We start from the raw sequence: 16,757 nt of genomic DNA on the forward strand, positions 1-16,757 counted from the left end.
GGACTAAATTGTACATTGAATTAAAGTTCATGGACTTTTTTTTGTCATTATCCCTACTAATAATATCCTATCCTTATTCTATTAAGCAAAGATATCTAGACGATCAAACGCAGGCTTAATGTCTATACAAACTTGCACATGCTTGGTTGATTTGTGTACGGTTTCGTTGAAAAGAAACTAGGAGCTTTGTGAGAGATACAAAGTTAGTGACTTTAAATACTCATTTTTGCAGACATGATATATCATGAATCAAATTCAGTTTCTGAGGGATAATGGTCCAAAAAGTCTTAAACCTATTGTACGGGAGGGCAATTCAGTTATAAACCTTTCCATTATGCTAATTTAGTCCTATATTGGCAAATCATCAAAAGGTTTTGAACTATATTGACACAATTAAAAGATTTGACTGAATTGCCCTCCGTACAATAAGGTTAAGACTTTTAGGATAATGTTTCCCAGTTTCTGACGTCTGCACCATGCGATTTTTCTCCATAATAATATCGTGGCATGTAAAAAAATAGCCGTTACATTTTAAAAAAAATAGACGTTACAGCTTATGGCTGTACGGACAAGAAAAGTTCAAAATCCGTGGACCTTGCATTCCGTGTTTCTCGGGTAATGGGGATTTATCGTAGTTGTTTCCTTTGTCGTTGACTTGATTTTATCTGTTTCCTCCACGAAGTGGATATTAACATTGATGCGATTTATTTGGCTCACTTATGTAATTTAAAAAAATATATATTTTTTCAATTATTTCAAAGATCTCCAATCAACCCGTCCAAGACCAATTATTTATCTTCCTCTCTTTTCTTTATTCAAAGTAAAACCAGTGAAGAGAGGCTACCGACATAACTTCCCCTTTTGGCGTCCTCACAATCGTTATGAAGTGTTCGGTTTGAGATGTAATTACGTAAATCTATCTAGTAATTAAAGGACCGAGATTGACGACGCTATTATCGTAGCCTCACGGGCATGCCCAAAACGAGAAGTCTTGAAGACACAGATGAGCCAGAGATTCGCTAATGACATAGCTCGAATTTGTTACCTCGTAAAAAGAAAGTGACCTCTTCGTCATTAGATTATTGCAATTGATGTCGGGGCAATTGGATTGTGTTCAAATGGGGAGGGATACATCTTTCTATGCGATTGATACATAGCAATCGATTGATTGCTTTTTTTTTTTTGTTAGACCATGGAGTTGTTGCTAAAGTGGACCACCAAGGTGGTAGCTGGTTCATGTAATGGCTTACTGTCGAAGGTTTTTTGCTATAGATGGCTTGAAATTAGAATACTGTTCGAGTTCGGAATTTAACTCTAAGCAAATCCACATCGAAAGCGGCTCATATCCCGCTCGTACGGGTCGTGGTGACGGGCTGACCCCTCCTAAGAAGATCTCTCCGGAGATAAATCTAGGGTTCTAATGCACAACGACGTGACTTTGGAGGTGGCGGACTCGCAAATCGAACATTTTGCGATTGGGCGCGTGTGAACCATGGAGCTCTTAGGGAAAAGTGTCAAAAAGTCCTAAACCTTTGATATTGGTGCCACTTTAGTCCTAAACATTTTTTTAGTGTCAATTCAGTCCTAAACCTTTGCATTTGTGCCAATTTAGTCTTAAACCTTTTTTTGGTGGCAATTCAGTCCTAAACCTTTTGCGTTAGTGCCAATTCAATCCTAAACATTTTGCATTAATGCCAATTCAGTCCTAAACCTTTTGTCTTTGTGCCAATTCAATCCTTCCGGCCAATTAGCACCGAAAAAAGGTTTAGGACTGAATTGGCACAAATGCAAAAGGTTTAGGACTTTTTTAACACTTTTCCCGAGCTCCTATGATTATGCTTGAGAGAGGTACCTATGTTGGTCGTAGTCGTTGCTAACGGGAACTTCAAATTGGCAGGAATATTTTAATTTGAATGACACCCCCTCGAGTTTTTGACAATCACGGAAACACCTTGTAATTTCATATTACTTCCAATTTAACACATCGGAGTATGTTATTGACAATGGGAGAGACGGTAAATGTGATCACCCTAGGATGCAATAATCTAATTAGCACCACCTAGGCTTATTGTTGAAGTATATTTATGGGTATCACAAAATTTTGTGTGAGAAAATATTGTCTAAGTCTTATATATTAAGGATGTTATTTGATATTTCGTTATTTCCTAATATAGCTAGCTCTCTTGTTAGATTAAAATAACTAATTTTTTTTGTTAGAATTGGTTGCTTCTTATCCTATATTTTTATTTAGTTATAAATATCTGCCGATTGTAACATATTAGAAAGTCGAAGTTATTGGGTATTTTTTCTTTTCCGTCTTCCTCGAAGATCCCACCAAGAGAGAGGTACTCAAATCAAAACCCTAGCTTTAGCTTTCTATGGCGTCGTAGTGCTCAAATGTAAAAACACCTCATCTTCAGCTCAATTTTAGTCAACACTCAACAATGCCTAACATGGATGTTATTCGTAGCGCGACTCTCTTTCAATTGCGAGCGTCATGAACGAGCGAAGTTGCTGCTTAGTGTCCAGACAGGTGTGAGCATCGGAGTCGAGCACGCCTTCATCGAGCAGCCAAAGTTGATAGGTGTGGGGTGATGCAGTTTAGTTTGACGAAATTCAAGTTAGGCCCGCTACACGATTTTTATCATGGTTGTGTAAGAAAGATGTGTTAACTTTATGATCATGCGTTTCTTTAGCACTAGTCAAATTAAGTGACGATATGAATTACGTTCAATTTGTTCGTGCAGGGTCCGGCTTACATGATTCTCTCTGTTTAAATCCGGTTTGACAAATCCACATCAGTTATCTAGTATAAGGTCCGGTTTACACACAACGTTTTCGTCGTGATCTATGGAAGAAAGTTGCAGAGTCATACACAAACCGAATGCTCCAGCTTAAATGGGAGTGCTTATGGACATTAGATAATTCTCCATTGGATAATGTCACAAGAGATATTACTAGATATTGGGAATATTATCCGATGTTGTTGTGTTAATCTCGTAGACTAGCTAGTTTCCTTATTAGATCAAGATGGTTGATTTCCTTTTAAACCATTGAGGCCTAGTTGCATCACCACTTTGGCTCATCACTAGAGGTTATAATAATAAATATGAAACAAGTCTCTCGCAAATTTATTGTTTACGTGCGAATCCTTTCCACGCATTTTGTAATTTCGATAGCGTTATTTATTCTCAAGATAACGACATATGTTGTTCGAAATACGTATGATCGAAACGCAACTATCGAGATATATCTTTATCTCCGAACAAATTAATGAGGAGGCACGTATACATGTCACGTCGATGTAGCTTTCAAGCGAATTCCAAAAAGATAAAAAAGAAAAGAGAATTGTTTTTCCTCTTCGAGCAGCTCAACTCCAATTCTTGAGAAATCATTACACGAGTGCCGAAAACGGCGAATGGCACGCGAGTCTCAAACAAATCCCGTAAAGCTCTCCCGGTTCAAATCTACTCGGTACGCATAATTAAGCTCGAGCCGGACAAGTCCTCCCGACCATCTCGAACCGCCCCCCGGATCGTCGACCGCGAGACCGGGGCACAGGACACCCCCGCCGCGCGCAGCGGGCCCGGCAAGGTCCGACGGTTCGAATCCACCCGGGCACGCGAAGGCGGCCGCCGCCGCCGGCGGATAATTTCTCCCGATCATCTCGAACCGCCCCCGGATCCTCGACGACTACTACTACTTCTTCGAGATCATCATTTGGACACACGACACACAATGGACTCCACCTCGGACAAGGAAAGAGGGTTCGGCCTCGTCTTCAAAGAAGGGGGAAAAAAAGAAAAGAGAGAAAAAGAAAAGGGAAATCTCTCCCGACTTCGCAAGAAAACGATATTTGCCGCCAAAAAAAAACACCACAAGAACTCCGAAAACTTTCCTGTTCTTCCCCCCCCCCCCCTACCCACACCTCGTTTCCCTAAATTCGCCGCCTCTCTCCCCTCTACTCCCCGAATTAGGGCACGATTCGCTTCGATCGCTCCCCGGGGAAGCGGTCCCCCCTCGTCCCGCGTGAGTCCTCCCTCCATTCCTCTCTCTCTCTCTCTCTCGCTCTCTCTCGCGCGCGCGCGCGCTGTGCGTGTGTGCGTGCGCGTGTATCTCTGTGTCTGCCTGCGTTGCGTTGTGTTTGTTTTGGATTTGCGGTGCGCGTTCTTGATGCTTGGGACAATGCGGGTTCGCGAGCTTCGTGTTTTTGATCGTGCCGTTCGAGGAGGGAGGGGGGGTGGATCGGATGGGTGGGATGGGGGCGGGGAGTGTGCTTGTTGTTTGTTCCTTCCTTGTTTTTTTTTTGGGGTTTTTTGATCGAACCCAGCTGAGTTTAGGACTCGGTTGACGCGCGGGGTTTTGAATCCGTTCGAAAGATGTGAGCTTGGGCCCGAAAGTTTTGATCTTGAGGGGGCGGAATCTTTTGGCGTCGGTGGCTTCCGCGAGGTTCGAGAGATTAGGCGTCGTGCTCTTGCGGAAGCTCCTTTGTTTGCCCATTGAGAGGAGGGTCGATGGTAGGGAGTTTGATCGGGATGGAGCCTCGTGTGGGGTAAGCCTGAAGAGAGAAGTGCTTGTGAGTCGTCACAAAGTTATGGGCTAGGGATGAATTGATGCCTTAGTTATTACGGTTCGTGGAATGTGCAATTATGGTTTTCAGTGTGGGTAATGTTCCGATGGACATAGTTAGAGTTTTCCTTTTTCAAGATATGTTTTGGTTATTTAGCCACTCTCTCTTAGTTCTTTTGTCTCTTTAATCAGAATGTTGCCTGGATTTTTTGACATCAACTGACTGAAGATGTAGATAGGAGAAACGTCGCCGTGGTAAACTGAAAAACCTTTGCAGTGGATATTTCATGAAATGTTACATGTCGCATTTTTGGCCCCTCTCCAATAGTGCAAAAAAGTACCCGATTCGCTGATGGGAAGGAATAGTTCCTTTCACCGGTTCTTTCTGGGAGAAGGAAAACATAAAGCTCTCTTTTTTAAATTTTATATCATAGTAATCCCATTGATGCTCTGTTTGACGTGTCCAGTCCTCATGCCCCCATCATCACCCTGGAAGATGACACACCGTGGTTCTGTGTACTGTCTCACGATGAATGTTGCTTTCAAAAGAAACTGAATGGGAAATTGTGAAAATCAAAATATGAAGGAACATATTGTATTGGGTGGTTTTCCTTTGAATTGATATAATACGGAGTATATCTGTTGTGAACATCAGAGTCTCAAGGTGCAAAAAAAAACGAGAGATGGAATGTTGTTAAAACATGAGCCTTTAGATGTCATTATTCTGTCTGTCCATTGATCAGTAGGGTAGAAGTTTGTGTCACTCTCAGAATCCCAGAGATGAGAAAAATGGAAAGGCTATTTTGTGTCTGTCAAGATTGAGGGAAATGCTTTGGGACCCTCAATATAAAAAAAAGGGAATGCACACCAAACACTTTACTGCATGTGTATGGATACATGAAAATGTACGGTTACAAATGACTTGATTAAGTAGGATGTTGATGTTTTGCTGCTGTCAAAGATTAGATGAGGGATTTTTGTTTAAGGTATTTTTAGACATGTAACCTGCTACCACCTGTGGAATTCCTTAAGTAAATGCTGCTTTTTGAATGTGCTTCTTCTCAAACAAGTGAAGAGGTCAAAATAGGAAGCATATTTTTAATGGAAGGTTTCACAGATTAAAGTCTTCTAGAAGGTTAAGCACAAAAAAACAAAAACATATAGCTGGATTGAATCCCACATAGTAAAGAAAAGGTTAGCTGCTGGCATCATTTTGTCTTTTCAATCTTCAATATATTTTATAATTATTTTAAACACTCATCATGATGAAGGTGTCGATGTACTTTTTAGTTGTTACTACGCATATGTTTCCCCCCCTAATGCAAATGGTTGAAATGAGACGACTAATGTTGGTTGGCTTGATCCCATTTAAATGTCATAACTACTTTTAAGATATATATTTTCCAATTTGCAGTGTGAGATACTCAAAGTAATTGTAAATGCTGGGAAAAGGGTATGTGCATGGTCAAAGTTTTGGCCAGAACTGGAACAGTTTCTTCCCTAACAGCTTCTTGCAGTCAAGAGGCAATGTTCGACCCCGAGGCTTTGCAAGAAGTACCTTCAGAGACTGGCGTAAAAATCCTCAAATCGGTTGCTGTCGTGATCTGATTAGAAGGAGAATGTAAGTTTCCCAATCGAAATGTTTGTTGTATTATTTTAATTTTCTCTCTAATTTTAAATCTCTGGAATTCGAACCCTTTGAGGAAAGGTTTTCATAACTGCTAAGGACTGATCAAATGCTCCTGCAGAATGGAAGCTTTCCCATGGATCATGAACGTAAGACAGGACTGGGAATCACTGGCGGTAGGCCTTGCAAATGATCTGGAGGAGAATTTGTTCATGGAGTCTGCTTCTGAGGTTGGTTTTAAGTTTTTACCAGCTGGAAAGGGAGTTTCAGTTCTCGTTTCATTTAAAATTATTTTTGTTGGTTTCAATGGCCTACGTCTCGTAATTACACCTACATGGTATGCATGTGATCCAGCAAGTGCAGGTACATTTTCATAAGCCTCAGCAGGCTGGTATGGGTGAACATCTGGAGCCCCCCTCCCTACCTCTTTTTCTGCTTTGTTGGGGCTGGTGGTTGTCGTTTGGGGTTGCACATGTGCACAAGATGGATAGTTATACTTTCAGTTGATTCACAAAGTTCATTTAGTTCATAGTTCATTTAATGGATTCTCATTTTGCAAACGGTTATTAGGTCGAGTATATGAACCTGGAGACTCTCAATATTCGGTTGGAGATATTGCTTTCTCGAATGATTGACAAATCAAATGCCACCGAAAGATTGGATGAAAGTGCAACTTCCTCATTCCCCATGTCCAGCATTATGCCAAGTGCAGGTTCATTTGCTAGAGGCAACTCAAATGCACCCCATGCTCCTTCAAGTGACTTAAACAACCGTAATGTTGCTTATGATGCGGTCTTGGACCGGTATTTCTCATCAGGAGGTGCAGTTGGGCTTCAGAATGTGAACTTACCTGAGCAATCAGGTGAATCCTTTTACGTTAACCTATAGAGGAGTATTGATCTTCAATTGATTAACTAATAAAGGAAGTGATTTTTTTCTTTAGGATCTGTTGGTGTAGACCGGCAAGGAATTGATAAAGTGCTTATTGGCTCCAACAATGGGCCAATGCATTTTCCAGCTGCTGCAGCCGACACTGTCTCCTTGATCAAGGAAACTTCAAGCAGCTCGATCTACTTGGATAATATTTCCCGTAACGCTGCTGCTTATGGTGGATCGGTCTTTCCTCATGTTAGCTCGCAGTGTTGCAATGAGGCTTTATTTAAAGATTATTGCATGGAGAAACAATTTAGCTTTCAGCAGAACTTGCAAGTATACAATTATAATCATGTGAAGCCTGTTAATCCATCGGAGTCAGAGGTCCCTTCTGACAGTCTTGTGCTTGATTACTTTACCCGATCCTCTCAGGCATCAGAGCCTCGACTTCTTGAGCTCCCTTCATACCAATTACCATCTTCTTTTCCTTTGAAAGGCGCTTTGCCATCTTCATCTGAAACTGCTACTAATGCCGAGTCAAGTTATCCGGCACACTTCCATGCTCGTCAATGTATTGATTGCTGTTCCGGAGGCCTACATGTGCAATCAGCTGTTTACAGTCGGCCAATATCCGGATCCCCAGAAATAGCGCCTCCCTGCCCAAAACGTCAGAAGATGGATGTTCTTTCTTGTTTCTCTTCATCTAAGGTGGGAAGTTCTTGTGTACTTGATCCAGTAATGGCTCAAGACTATGCTTCTGGAAGACTTCCAGGCTTGCAGCACTTGCCTGAATCTCCCATATCTTTTCAAAAAGTAATGGTGCTTGGAACTAAACCAAGTACAATTCCCTCTGCAGATACACAGACCACTTTTGAAACTATTAAGAATCTCTTGCATCGTCCTTTTGTGCCAAATATAGAAATTCATGATAGTCCATCAGAAGAACTCCTGAATACTTCTGTTGTGGAAGACTTGGACCCCGTTGACATTGATTCGACTGTCGCTGATCATTCAGTTGACTCTGTTGGTTTAAGGTCCAGCAGTCCGCACACTGTCTTTGAAGAGCATAGAGCTGGTACTAAGGAGGTGGGACATGATTTGGGTGAGGAAAATAGGGAAGTTGAGAACAAAACTTTGGCAATTATGGATGTTACTAACTGGAGAGCCGAGTCAGAAAAATCCAAGATAAGAGGTGTTTCATTGATGGAATTTTTCACCAAAGAGCAAATAACGGAACATATTGCATGCCTCAAGCGGTGCGTTCATCAGGTTAGTGGGGAATGATTCAGTTCTCATCTGGTAATCAATCTTCATTTACTTCTCCCAGAATATGCATTATGCACCCTCTGTGCTAATTGAGGCTCTAAGTTTTTCCAGTTCATCTGATTTACGTGCATTGTTTGTGTACGTGTATGTAACTAGTTTACTCTTTAAGAATGTCTGCTAATGCTCGACCTTGACTACATCATTATTTTGCTTCATTTTGTGTATTCTTTCCCATGAAAATGAAGGTAACACCCTTTATTCAAACATTGCCTATTGTTTGGCATCTAGAGATTATCATATCTTTGCGATAGTTGATGCAGAGTATGTACTTTGATTTGTTTTTCTGTGTTCGTTTTGTTGTAAGCTGTCTATTGGTAGATGGCAAAATATGAAGGGCATAGGATCTTGTAGGGTGAAACTTGGATAAAACTAGTTTTTTGAGGTCACTGTGGTGGGAGGACAACTAGGAGGAGGTGGAGCTTGAGCAGTTCGACATTTTTTTTATTTTGTCTAAGATAGTTATAAACTCATGCATGCAATTGTGCACATTTCAATAGAATAAAAGGAAAGGAACATCCTCCTGCAGACTTATGGCAGAAATCTTTATAAAGAACTATCATTGCAATGCAATCCCAGACTACTTCCAATGACAATTATCCAAGCTAAAACTTTTGGGCTTGAGTATGTTCTACTGGATGGAGAGCCTCAGTATGCATGAATATCAAAGTAGATATTAATTAATCTTGTCATTTGTACTGTCTGAGATGAGGAGATAAACTTATTTTGTATTTATAAATATGATACTGCTCAATGAACTTCTAAACTTTAGCGTAGTATAAGAATAGCTGCACTTTGTGTCAACCATCTGTTGCAATCTTTCGTTAAATCATTAATGAACGTAGGAAGGCTTCTTCCTAGGCAAACCTGAGCTGAAACTGCTTGAGACTAAAAGACATGTTGATTTGTATTACCTGGGAAAGTGACGGGCTTAAAACATTTTCATGATCAGAATTATGACGTCCAAGGAAAGGAAATTGTTTTCAACCATGAATTGAAAAGAATTACATAAATATAAATGTTGATTGATTAACTCCTCATGCATTTTTTGACAGCAGGTATCAGAAAAGGACATGAAAAATAATCTTCCGAATTCCATACGTGAGAATTCATGCCAGCTATGTGGAGCAGACAAGCTTGTTTTTTCTCCATCACCCATATATTGTTCATCATGCAGCGTCTTAATCAAAAGAAATGGGGTTTATTATTGTACGTCAAATGAAATTGACGTACAATGTACTTTCTGCGCATCATGCCACAATTGCTGCAGAGGTGGGACCATTAAGTGCGGGGGAATTTCTGTTTCCAAGGCCAAGCTCCACAAGAGAAAGAATAATGAGGAAATTGAAGAATCAGTAAGTTAACTCAATCAAATTTCTATTTCATAAACTATAAGGATCTCAAGGTTAGTCTCTCATTGTGGCATTTTGGTGCAGTGGGTTCAATGTGATAAGTGTGGAGCCTGGCAACACCAGATTTGTGCCCTTTTTAACGATAAAAGAAATTTAGGAGGAAAAGCCGAGTATATATGCCCCATTTGCTCGTTAAATGAAATGGGAAATGCTATGCTCATTCCACCACTGAAGGTTGGTATTCTTAGAGCTGGAGATCTACCAAGAACCAAGCTTAGTGATTGCTTAGAGCAAAGAATTCTAAGGCGTCTCAAGGAGGAGAGAGAACAGAGAGCAAAAGTCTCAGGAAAGGGCTTTTATGAGGTAAAGTGCAAATCAGTGAAGGCTATCATACACACCAATTTTATTGAATTGCGAAAATGTTTTACCTCTAGTAATTATCATGTCAACATATCATAAACTTCCTTTTGATGGACGTTCATGTGTTACGTTTGCAATTTTTATTAATGAAATATGGATCTTCTATATTCTTCACTTGGATCCTACATTTTGATGACTAGGTTCCTGGCGCTGAAGATCTTGTAGTCAGAGTGGTTGTCTCTGCTAAAAGAAAATTAGGAGTGAAGAAGCATTTTTTGGATACCTTTCCTGACTTGAATTATCCAGCTGAGTTTCCGTACTGTTCAAAGGTGAAATCAGATTTTACATTATGGAAAACATACCTCTTTCATTTTTCCTTCTCCCATTTAGTGTTCCTATGCTCTAAAACATGTCGAATTAGTTATATCAATGATCATAAGAATTGGTAATATACATGGTGTACTGCATAAATTATGTACTCATAAATGATCTGGTCCCATCCACATATATGTACTTCTTTGGAGCCTGTACCTTAAGGAAGATTTTTTTCCCTTTAGTACTGTAAATGGTGCTCTGCATTGTTTTGATATCCCGGTTTTTGACAATATACTTGACCTTCCCTCATGTAGGACTTTGTGTATAAAGCATTTTCATATTTTTTTGCTAAAAGTGTATAAAGCATTTTCATTTACTAGTGTTGATGATCATAAGAATCGCTAATATATGTAACATGTGCATACATTATGTACTCATGAATCCGCTCATGCCTATATCTATGGAGCCCGTGAAGCTTGGAAAATTGATTTTTTCCTTCATCGAAACTATTATTTGATAGGATTAATTGCCTCTCAATCTTGCAAAGATAGTTATGCACATACGGTGTAAGAACTGTAAATTAAGTTCTACATACTAAATTGCACACGTGTGTACATAGATTTTATGCACGCTTTCTTGGAGCAATACCTCAGGAAAGATCAATTTTTTTTTGGTACTGCCTTCGATCATACTTTTGAGTAGGCCAAGACGATTTATATAAGTTTTACATTTTCAGGTAATTCTTTTATTTCAGAAGATTGAAGGGGTAGACATCCTCATTTTTGGCGCGTACGTCCAAGAATTTGGCTCGGATTGTGGACAACCTAATCAACGTTGTGTGTACATCTCCTACCTTGATTCTGTTAAGTACTTTCAGCCAGAGATAATGACTGTGACTGGAGAATCACTCCGGACTTTTGTTTACCATGAATTATTGGTAATCAAATCTGTTTCCTTGCTATTTTGTTGGCTTCTGGCTTCAGCATGCTCTGTACTGTATCCCTGAAGTAGTGTTTTGTTGTCTTTTATCAGATTGGATATCTTGAATGCTGCAAACAACGAGGTTTTGCAAGCTGCTTTATCTGGGCATGCCCTCCTCTGAAGGGAGAAGATTACTTGTTTTACTGTCATCCTGAAACTCAGAAAACACCACCCAATCAGAAACTGCGGAAATGGTTTGTCCCATTTACCTTTCTCCTTCCCCATTTGTCTGTTTATCATTTTGTTCATGTACATGCCTTCTCAAAATACTATGCCCATCTTTTCGTCCACTGATTATTCTGTTATTCTTTTTTTTTTCTTTGGCCATCACTCTGCTTATCATGTCAAACTGTGTTTTCTAGTTTTTTAAAAGCTAAACATATCTATGGTTGTGTTTAGTGTGACACTATCACACTAATAATTTTTGCGTATTTGCAGGTATCAGTCAATGCTGCATAAGGCAGTTGAAGAAAATATAGTCATAAGCACTTCGAATCTTTACGATCACTATTTTCTTCCTCCTCAAAGAGGTATGACCAAGATAACTGCTGCTCGTTTGCCATACTTCGAAGGCGACTATTGGTCTGCTTCTGCGGAGAATTTGATCAAGGATATTGAACAAAAAGATGTGGATGACTCGCAAAAGAAGGGACAAAAAATTTCGTTAAGAATTTTGAAAGCCATGGGACATAAAAGCTCTTCCGATGGTGCCAAAAAAGACATTCTTTTCATGCAAAAGGTATCTCATTTTGTTCATCTCAAACATTATATATAGTACTGTTAGTTGCAGTCTAGCCTCTAGATTGATTGTGACCTATGAGCCGGACACCAGAACAATGGGGAGGTTTAATTAGCCAATTATTATAGTTAGTATGAATGTATATCCAAATTCTGCCTCTGTTTTTCTTCCCAATTATTTGGTTTACATCGATTTAGAGGAAACTTAATATGAGGAAGAAGAATTCCCTCTTTGTGACCCAGGTTCCAAATGTCGAATCTTATACTGGAGGTTCAACTGCGCTTCATTGCAAGCAAATTCCTTCCTAAATCACTGCTGAACTTGCAGTTGAATAAATGAGATATCAATTATTCTTTTCCAATGATCTAAAGCTCTTGGGAAAATTAATGCATGCGGAGGATGCTTAGCGCATGGATGAAACTGGACTAGTTTAAAATCCATGAGTTATTAAAGCTGAGGACAGTATTATATGTTCTTCCGGTATTTAGGTTCTGACTTATTTTTGTGCTCTGCAATTGAAGCTGTGATGACTGCTGCATGTCATGTTTTGTTTGAGTTGTCTCTTTACTCCTGCTGGATCCTTGTAGGACAATAAGCAATTTTATTTTATGCCTGAAGATTTCCTATTCTGTCTCCATATGTCAGTTGCATAATGCTAACTCCCTGAGTTCTACAGTTCCATAGCTATTATTGAGTTTCACCAGGTTCTATTTGTACCTTTCTTAAACTCATGAAGAAATGGGAGTCACAAGATATCTACAAGGAAGTGACTAATTGCTCGAAACTTTGTATGGACATGTTGGTTCCAGACAATTAACATAAGGAGCTATCCCTATGTAGATTGCTATTTCATTCTGATGTAATAGCAATCTTTTCTTTTTCGACCAAAAGAAAAAGGTTGCTATTACATCAGAATGAAATGGTGCCAAATCTAGTGGCATTTTCTAATCTTATGTTTTTCTGAACATATGAATGGCTAAGTTAACTGCCGAATTCCGCATCAGCTTGTTTAACTGAGCAGTATATGATACTGTCATTTTGTTTCATAGACTGAATAAGATCCATTTATCAGAGAAGTTGATATCTGCCCAGCAACTCCATGGCTGGTTGCATCTTACCTTCCTTTCCATATCTTTGAATCATCCACTGATTATTTTTCTCTTATTGATAATAGCTTGGGGAAAAAATCCTGCCTGCCAAGGAAGACTTCATAGTTGTCCATTTGCAGTTTGTATGCTCTCACTGCCGTGAAGTTATATTGTCTCCAAAACGATGGTCCTGCAGTCAATGCAAAAATTTTCAGCTATGCAAGAGGTAACATTTAAATAAGATTTTCCCATTGTATCATTCTGTTCCCGGACATTGCTTGCCAGTGTATGTGGGACTCCCTGTAATAGTATGCCCATTATAGTTGTTTCTCCACTTATGTTCCTTGTGCTTCTTTCACTTTCATTTTAAAATTTCATAGAAGAGGTCAATAAATGTGGTGTGGTTACCATGGCTCATGCATATACATTTCTGGAAGCATATCATGGTCGTGATAACTAGACCACAAACTGATCTGATTGGTTTATGGAGTGGAGAACTCATATTGAGTGCAAAGTGGAGCTTTTAGCATGCTTCACAACAAATAAAGATATTGCATCCCATAAAGAAAACTAGCATAGGAAAGATGACTGACTGTTTGCCGACTGAAACACAGGACATGTCAGGTGGTGTATTGAGTCACTTCTAGTGCTCATCTATGTGAGGCCTTATGACGTATATTAGTATTGAAATTTTTAGCATTTACACTTGGTATCTCTGTGTTGAGAACCCTTTGTCACTGTCAAGTTGCCCTTTCTTATCAGTGTTGTGGCAAACTTCATTCCAACCTTAGATCTGGCTGGTTTTTGTCAAATAAGATAATCTCCCTCAGGGTGAAAGAGCAAAATCTGGTTGTTAAGTTCCCTTCCAACTTTCGACCAAAAAAAAAAAGTTCCCCTCCAACTAAGGGATACTCCTTCCGACCAAAAAAAAAAAAAAACTAAGGGATACTCCACTCAGGCATAAGGCACAATCTAAAGCATTAATTTTGGGGATGAAATAGATTAGCAATTGATTTTAAGTAGCATAATAAGTCTGATTGTCGTTACTAAGAAGAACCAGTATTTTACACACTGAGGCTGTTCTCTTGCTTTTCTCTGGTAATAGTTAAGGAGCATAATTTTTTATGGAAACGGTTCAGGTTTCACTCCTTCCATTTGTAGGATCTTTTTAATCTTTATGTCATATCTGGTTGTTGTGGTCTTTCTCATATTTATGTTAACCCCTCTCTCAAAACCCATACTTGTGACCTAGGAAATAGTCTGGCAATGTCAGACATGGCCCATTTATACAACAGGAGACACGAGATAAAACACAAAATACAGAGTAAAAACTCGAATATGACACAATATAATACACTAAACATGTAGAGCAACTTGAATTGACATGTTCTTGTTATAATCGTTTAGCTATAAGTTATGATACTTTGGTGATAACATGAATTAAAAATACTATTGACACATGTACACAAATTGCTATTGACTAACTAAATTTTTTTGTTTCTGTTGCAGATGCCATGATACTGAGCAACTTCTCTGCGGAACTGACATCCACATGTTAAATGAGAAAGTAAAACATTCAGTCTCTGAGGTTGGTCACAGAATTTTTAGTCTTCCTTGTTTTTTGTTTACAACTTACAATGATGCACATTATGAAAATTAGTCACAAGTAAATCATTTATATGTTTTCAGGCTCCAGTGAATGGTTTGCCTTCTGATACAGAGGATGAGGATACCGCTTTGGAAAATTATTTGTTCGAGAGTCGGCATACATTTTTGAAGTTTTGTCAAGAAAATCAATACCAGTTCAACACACTCCGACATGCCAAGTATTCCTCCATGATGATCCTGCATTACCTTGGCAACCCAAACAATGTAATCGGTGGGGCTTCCTGTAGCATTTGCAGGAAGTTAACTGCATTGAAGCAGAGTTGGAGATGTGAGATATGCTCAGAGTTCAGTGTGTGCGAAGTGTGCTATCAGCACAAGAATTTTGTTCATGAGCACCAGTTGACTCAAGGTTCTTCCCCTTCAGATCAGCCCGATCCTGGGACATAGAGACATAATCTGAGGCTGAAACTTGTGGTAATGTAATCAGATGCTATTACATATTTCCTCTTGCTGCATCACAGTCATGAAATTAGAATTGCTTGTTAACATTTTTAAGCAAGTTAAACACTTCCCGGCTAATCTGGACAGTTTCTAAAAGATAAAATAGCGGCACTGTGTTTTCTTTCCCAGATGTATAATGGCAACTTACTATGCAACTACACTGTTGGGTAATTTACAGGATATCTGACTGCTCTCTTATATCACTATGCCAATGTAGGCACATTGTGAAATATGACGTACTTTCTTGGACAGATAAAAGGAATTCCTTGATCTTCTTCAGCATTTCTCTGCATATAGTGTATCCATATGTCATTGTTGCTATACAAATTGCAATCATCTCAGAACACTAGAGTACCCTCTTTCTGCATATTACTCAGATATTTAGAGTAAGGCATGACAACCTATCTAAAGAACCTGTCCCTGCTGTGCTTTCGAGAATTTGTCATCTGCATGGAAGTGCATTTTATTTTCCATCCGTTCTACCAAGTATCAACTTTCAGTGACTAACTACAAAATATACTAGTTTGTCAAAACGAATTAAATGAATTATTCACATTTTCAGGGATGTCAGCATCATCAAGCATGCAGAACTACTACTCGCACGAAAATCTGAACCTGGACCTTGGGGAAAAAGCGATGCAAAATGAGCTCAGAAAGCTATCATCTTTGATTCCTCTGTATAGTTGAGGAAGCCTCTTTGAGGAGCTGCGCTATCATCAATGCTAGCAAAGCGACTAGTGGTTAATCTGTCATTTGTACATGTAGGTAATTCGAAAAGATAGGGGACATCTTTTGTGCCAAAAGTGAGGTGGTCACCTGTATATAAAACTGGAATTCATCCACCTTGAGAATTATAAGTGAGTTTTAACATAATAGATCTATTTTCAAGCATTGATCCTTTTGCGGAAATAAACACAGTGACGTGATGTATCGTGACATTAAAACGGGAGAATCCGTAGTGATCCAATGTTTTTGGAGCTGACATTCACAGAATCTAGTTGTTTTGGTAGATCTATGGGGCATCCTGAGAGGAAATTTCATGCTGGTTCTACTGGAATTGTCTATGTCTCTTTATTTTGTTGTCCTTATTGAGTATCGCACAATTTTTTTTTCTCAGGAGACTTGTTTGCGAAGCGAGTCCAGGGGTAGTAGTATGGCATGCAATGTTCCCGCTCTCGGTAAGAAATGGATTTAGGTATCCGGAATATATGCTTTTGATACGGTCAAGTAACTTTTGGTAAAGTATAGTGCAATTCCTTTGAAGTTCCCCATGTATACATAAATGCACATACAGGCAAATTTTCTGCCTCATGAATGCAAAAGACGAGTAGAAGCATGGCGTGAAAGAGAGAACAGCAATAAATGCTTGACTTGCAAATAATCCATATCTTTCTTGGGACAAACCTTTCAGGTTTCCTTAA

General features: G+C 39.3%; 1 protein-coding gene across 4 annotated transcripts; it reads left to right on the forward strand.

The window, feature by feature from the left end:
- Positions 1-5,923: 5,923 nt before the first annotated feature.
- On the forward strand, positions 5,924-16,329 carry LOC115674009 (histone acetyltransferase HAC12-like). 4 transcript variants are annotated; one of them, XM_056319933.1, is made up of 14 exons: positions 5,924-6,190; positions 6,318-6,426; positions 6,767-7,058; positions 7,140-8,338; positions 9,448-9,747; positions 9,829-10,107; positions 10,305-10,433; positions 11,156-11,356; positions 11,452-11,594; positions 11,839-12,139; positions 13,314-13,453; positions 14,737-14,815; positions 14,917-15,314; positions 15,899-16,329. In XM_056319933.1, the coding sequence occupies exons 1-13, from the start codon at positions 6,009-6,011 to the stop codon at positions 15,280-15,282; spliced, it is 3,720 nt and encodes a 1,239-aa protein (XP_056175908.1). In that variant the 5' UTR covers positions 5,924-6,008; the 3' UTR covers positions 15,283-15,314; positions 15,899-16,329. The 4 variants fall into 4 exon arrangements, with proteins under 4 accessions (XP_056175908.1, XP_056175909.1, XP_056175907.1 ...); XM_056319934.1 differs by lacking the exon at positions 15,899-16,329 and adding an exon at positions 15,589-15,871 and having other exon boundaries at positions 14,917-15,309; XM_056319932.1 differs by having other exon boundaries at positions 5,927-6,190; positions 14,917-15,309.
- Positions 16,330-16,757: the final 428 nt, after the last annotated feature.

Source organism: Syzygium oleosum, unplaced genomic scaffold, assembly GCF_021117445.2.
Source record: "Syzygium oleosum isolate NSW1041296 unplaced genomic scaffold, Sole_v2.1 Sole_v2.19, whole genome shotgun sequence".
NCBI classification, from domain to species: domain Eukaryota; kingdom Viridiplantae; phylum Streptophyta; class Magnoliopsida; order Myrtales; family Myrtaceae; genus Syzygium; species Syzygium oleosum.

Excerpts from the sequence above, each read along its gene's own strand:
- LOC115674009 (XM_056319933.1), top strand. The coding sequence starts at position 6,009 with ATGCTGGGAAAAGGGTATGTGCATGGTCAAAGTTTTGGCCAGAACTGG. Across the intron at positions 6,191-6,317 it reads GATCTGATTAGAAGGAGAAT|AATGGAAGCTTTCCCATGGA; the intron begins GTAAGTTTCCCA and ends ATGCTCCTGCAG. Across the intron at positions 14,816-14,916 it reads TAAAACATTCAGTCTCTGAG|GCTCCAGTGAATGGTTTGCC; the intron begins GTTGGTCACAGA and ends ATATGTTTTCAG.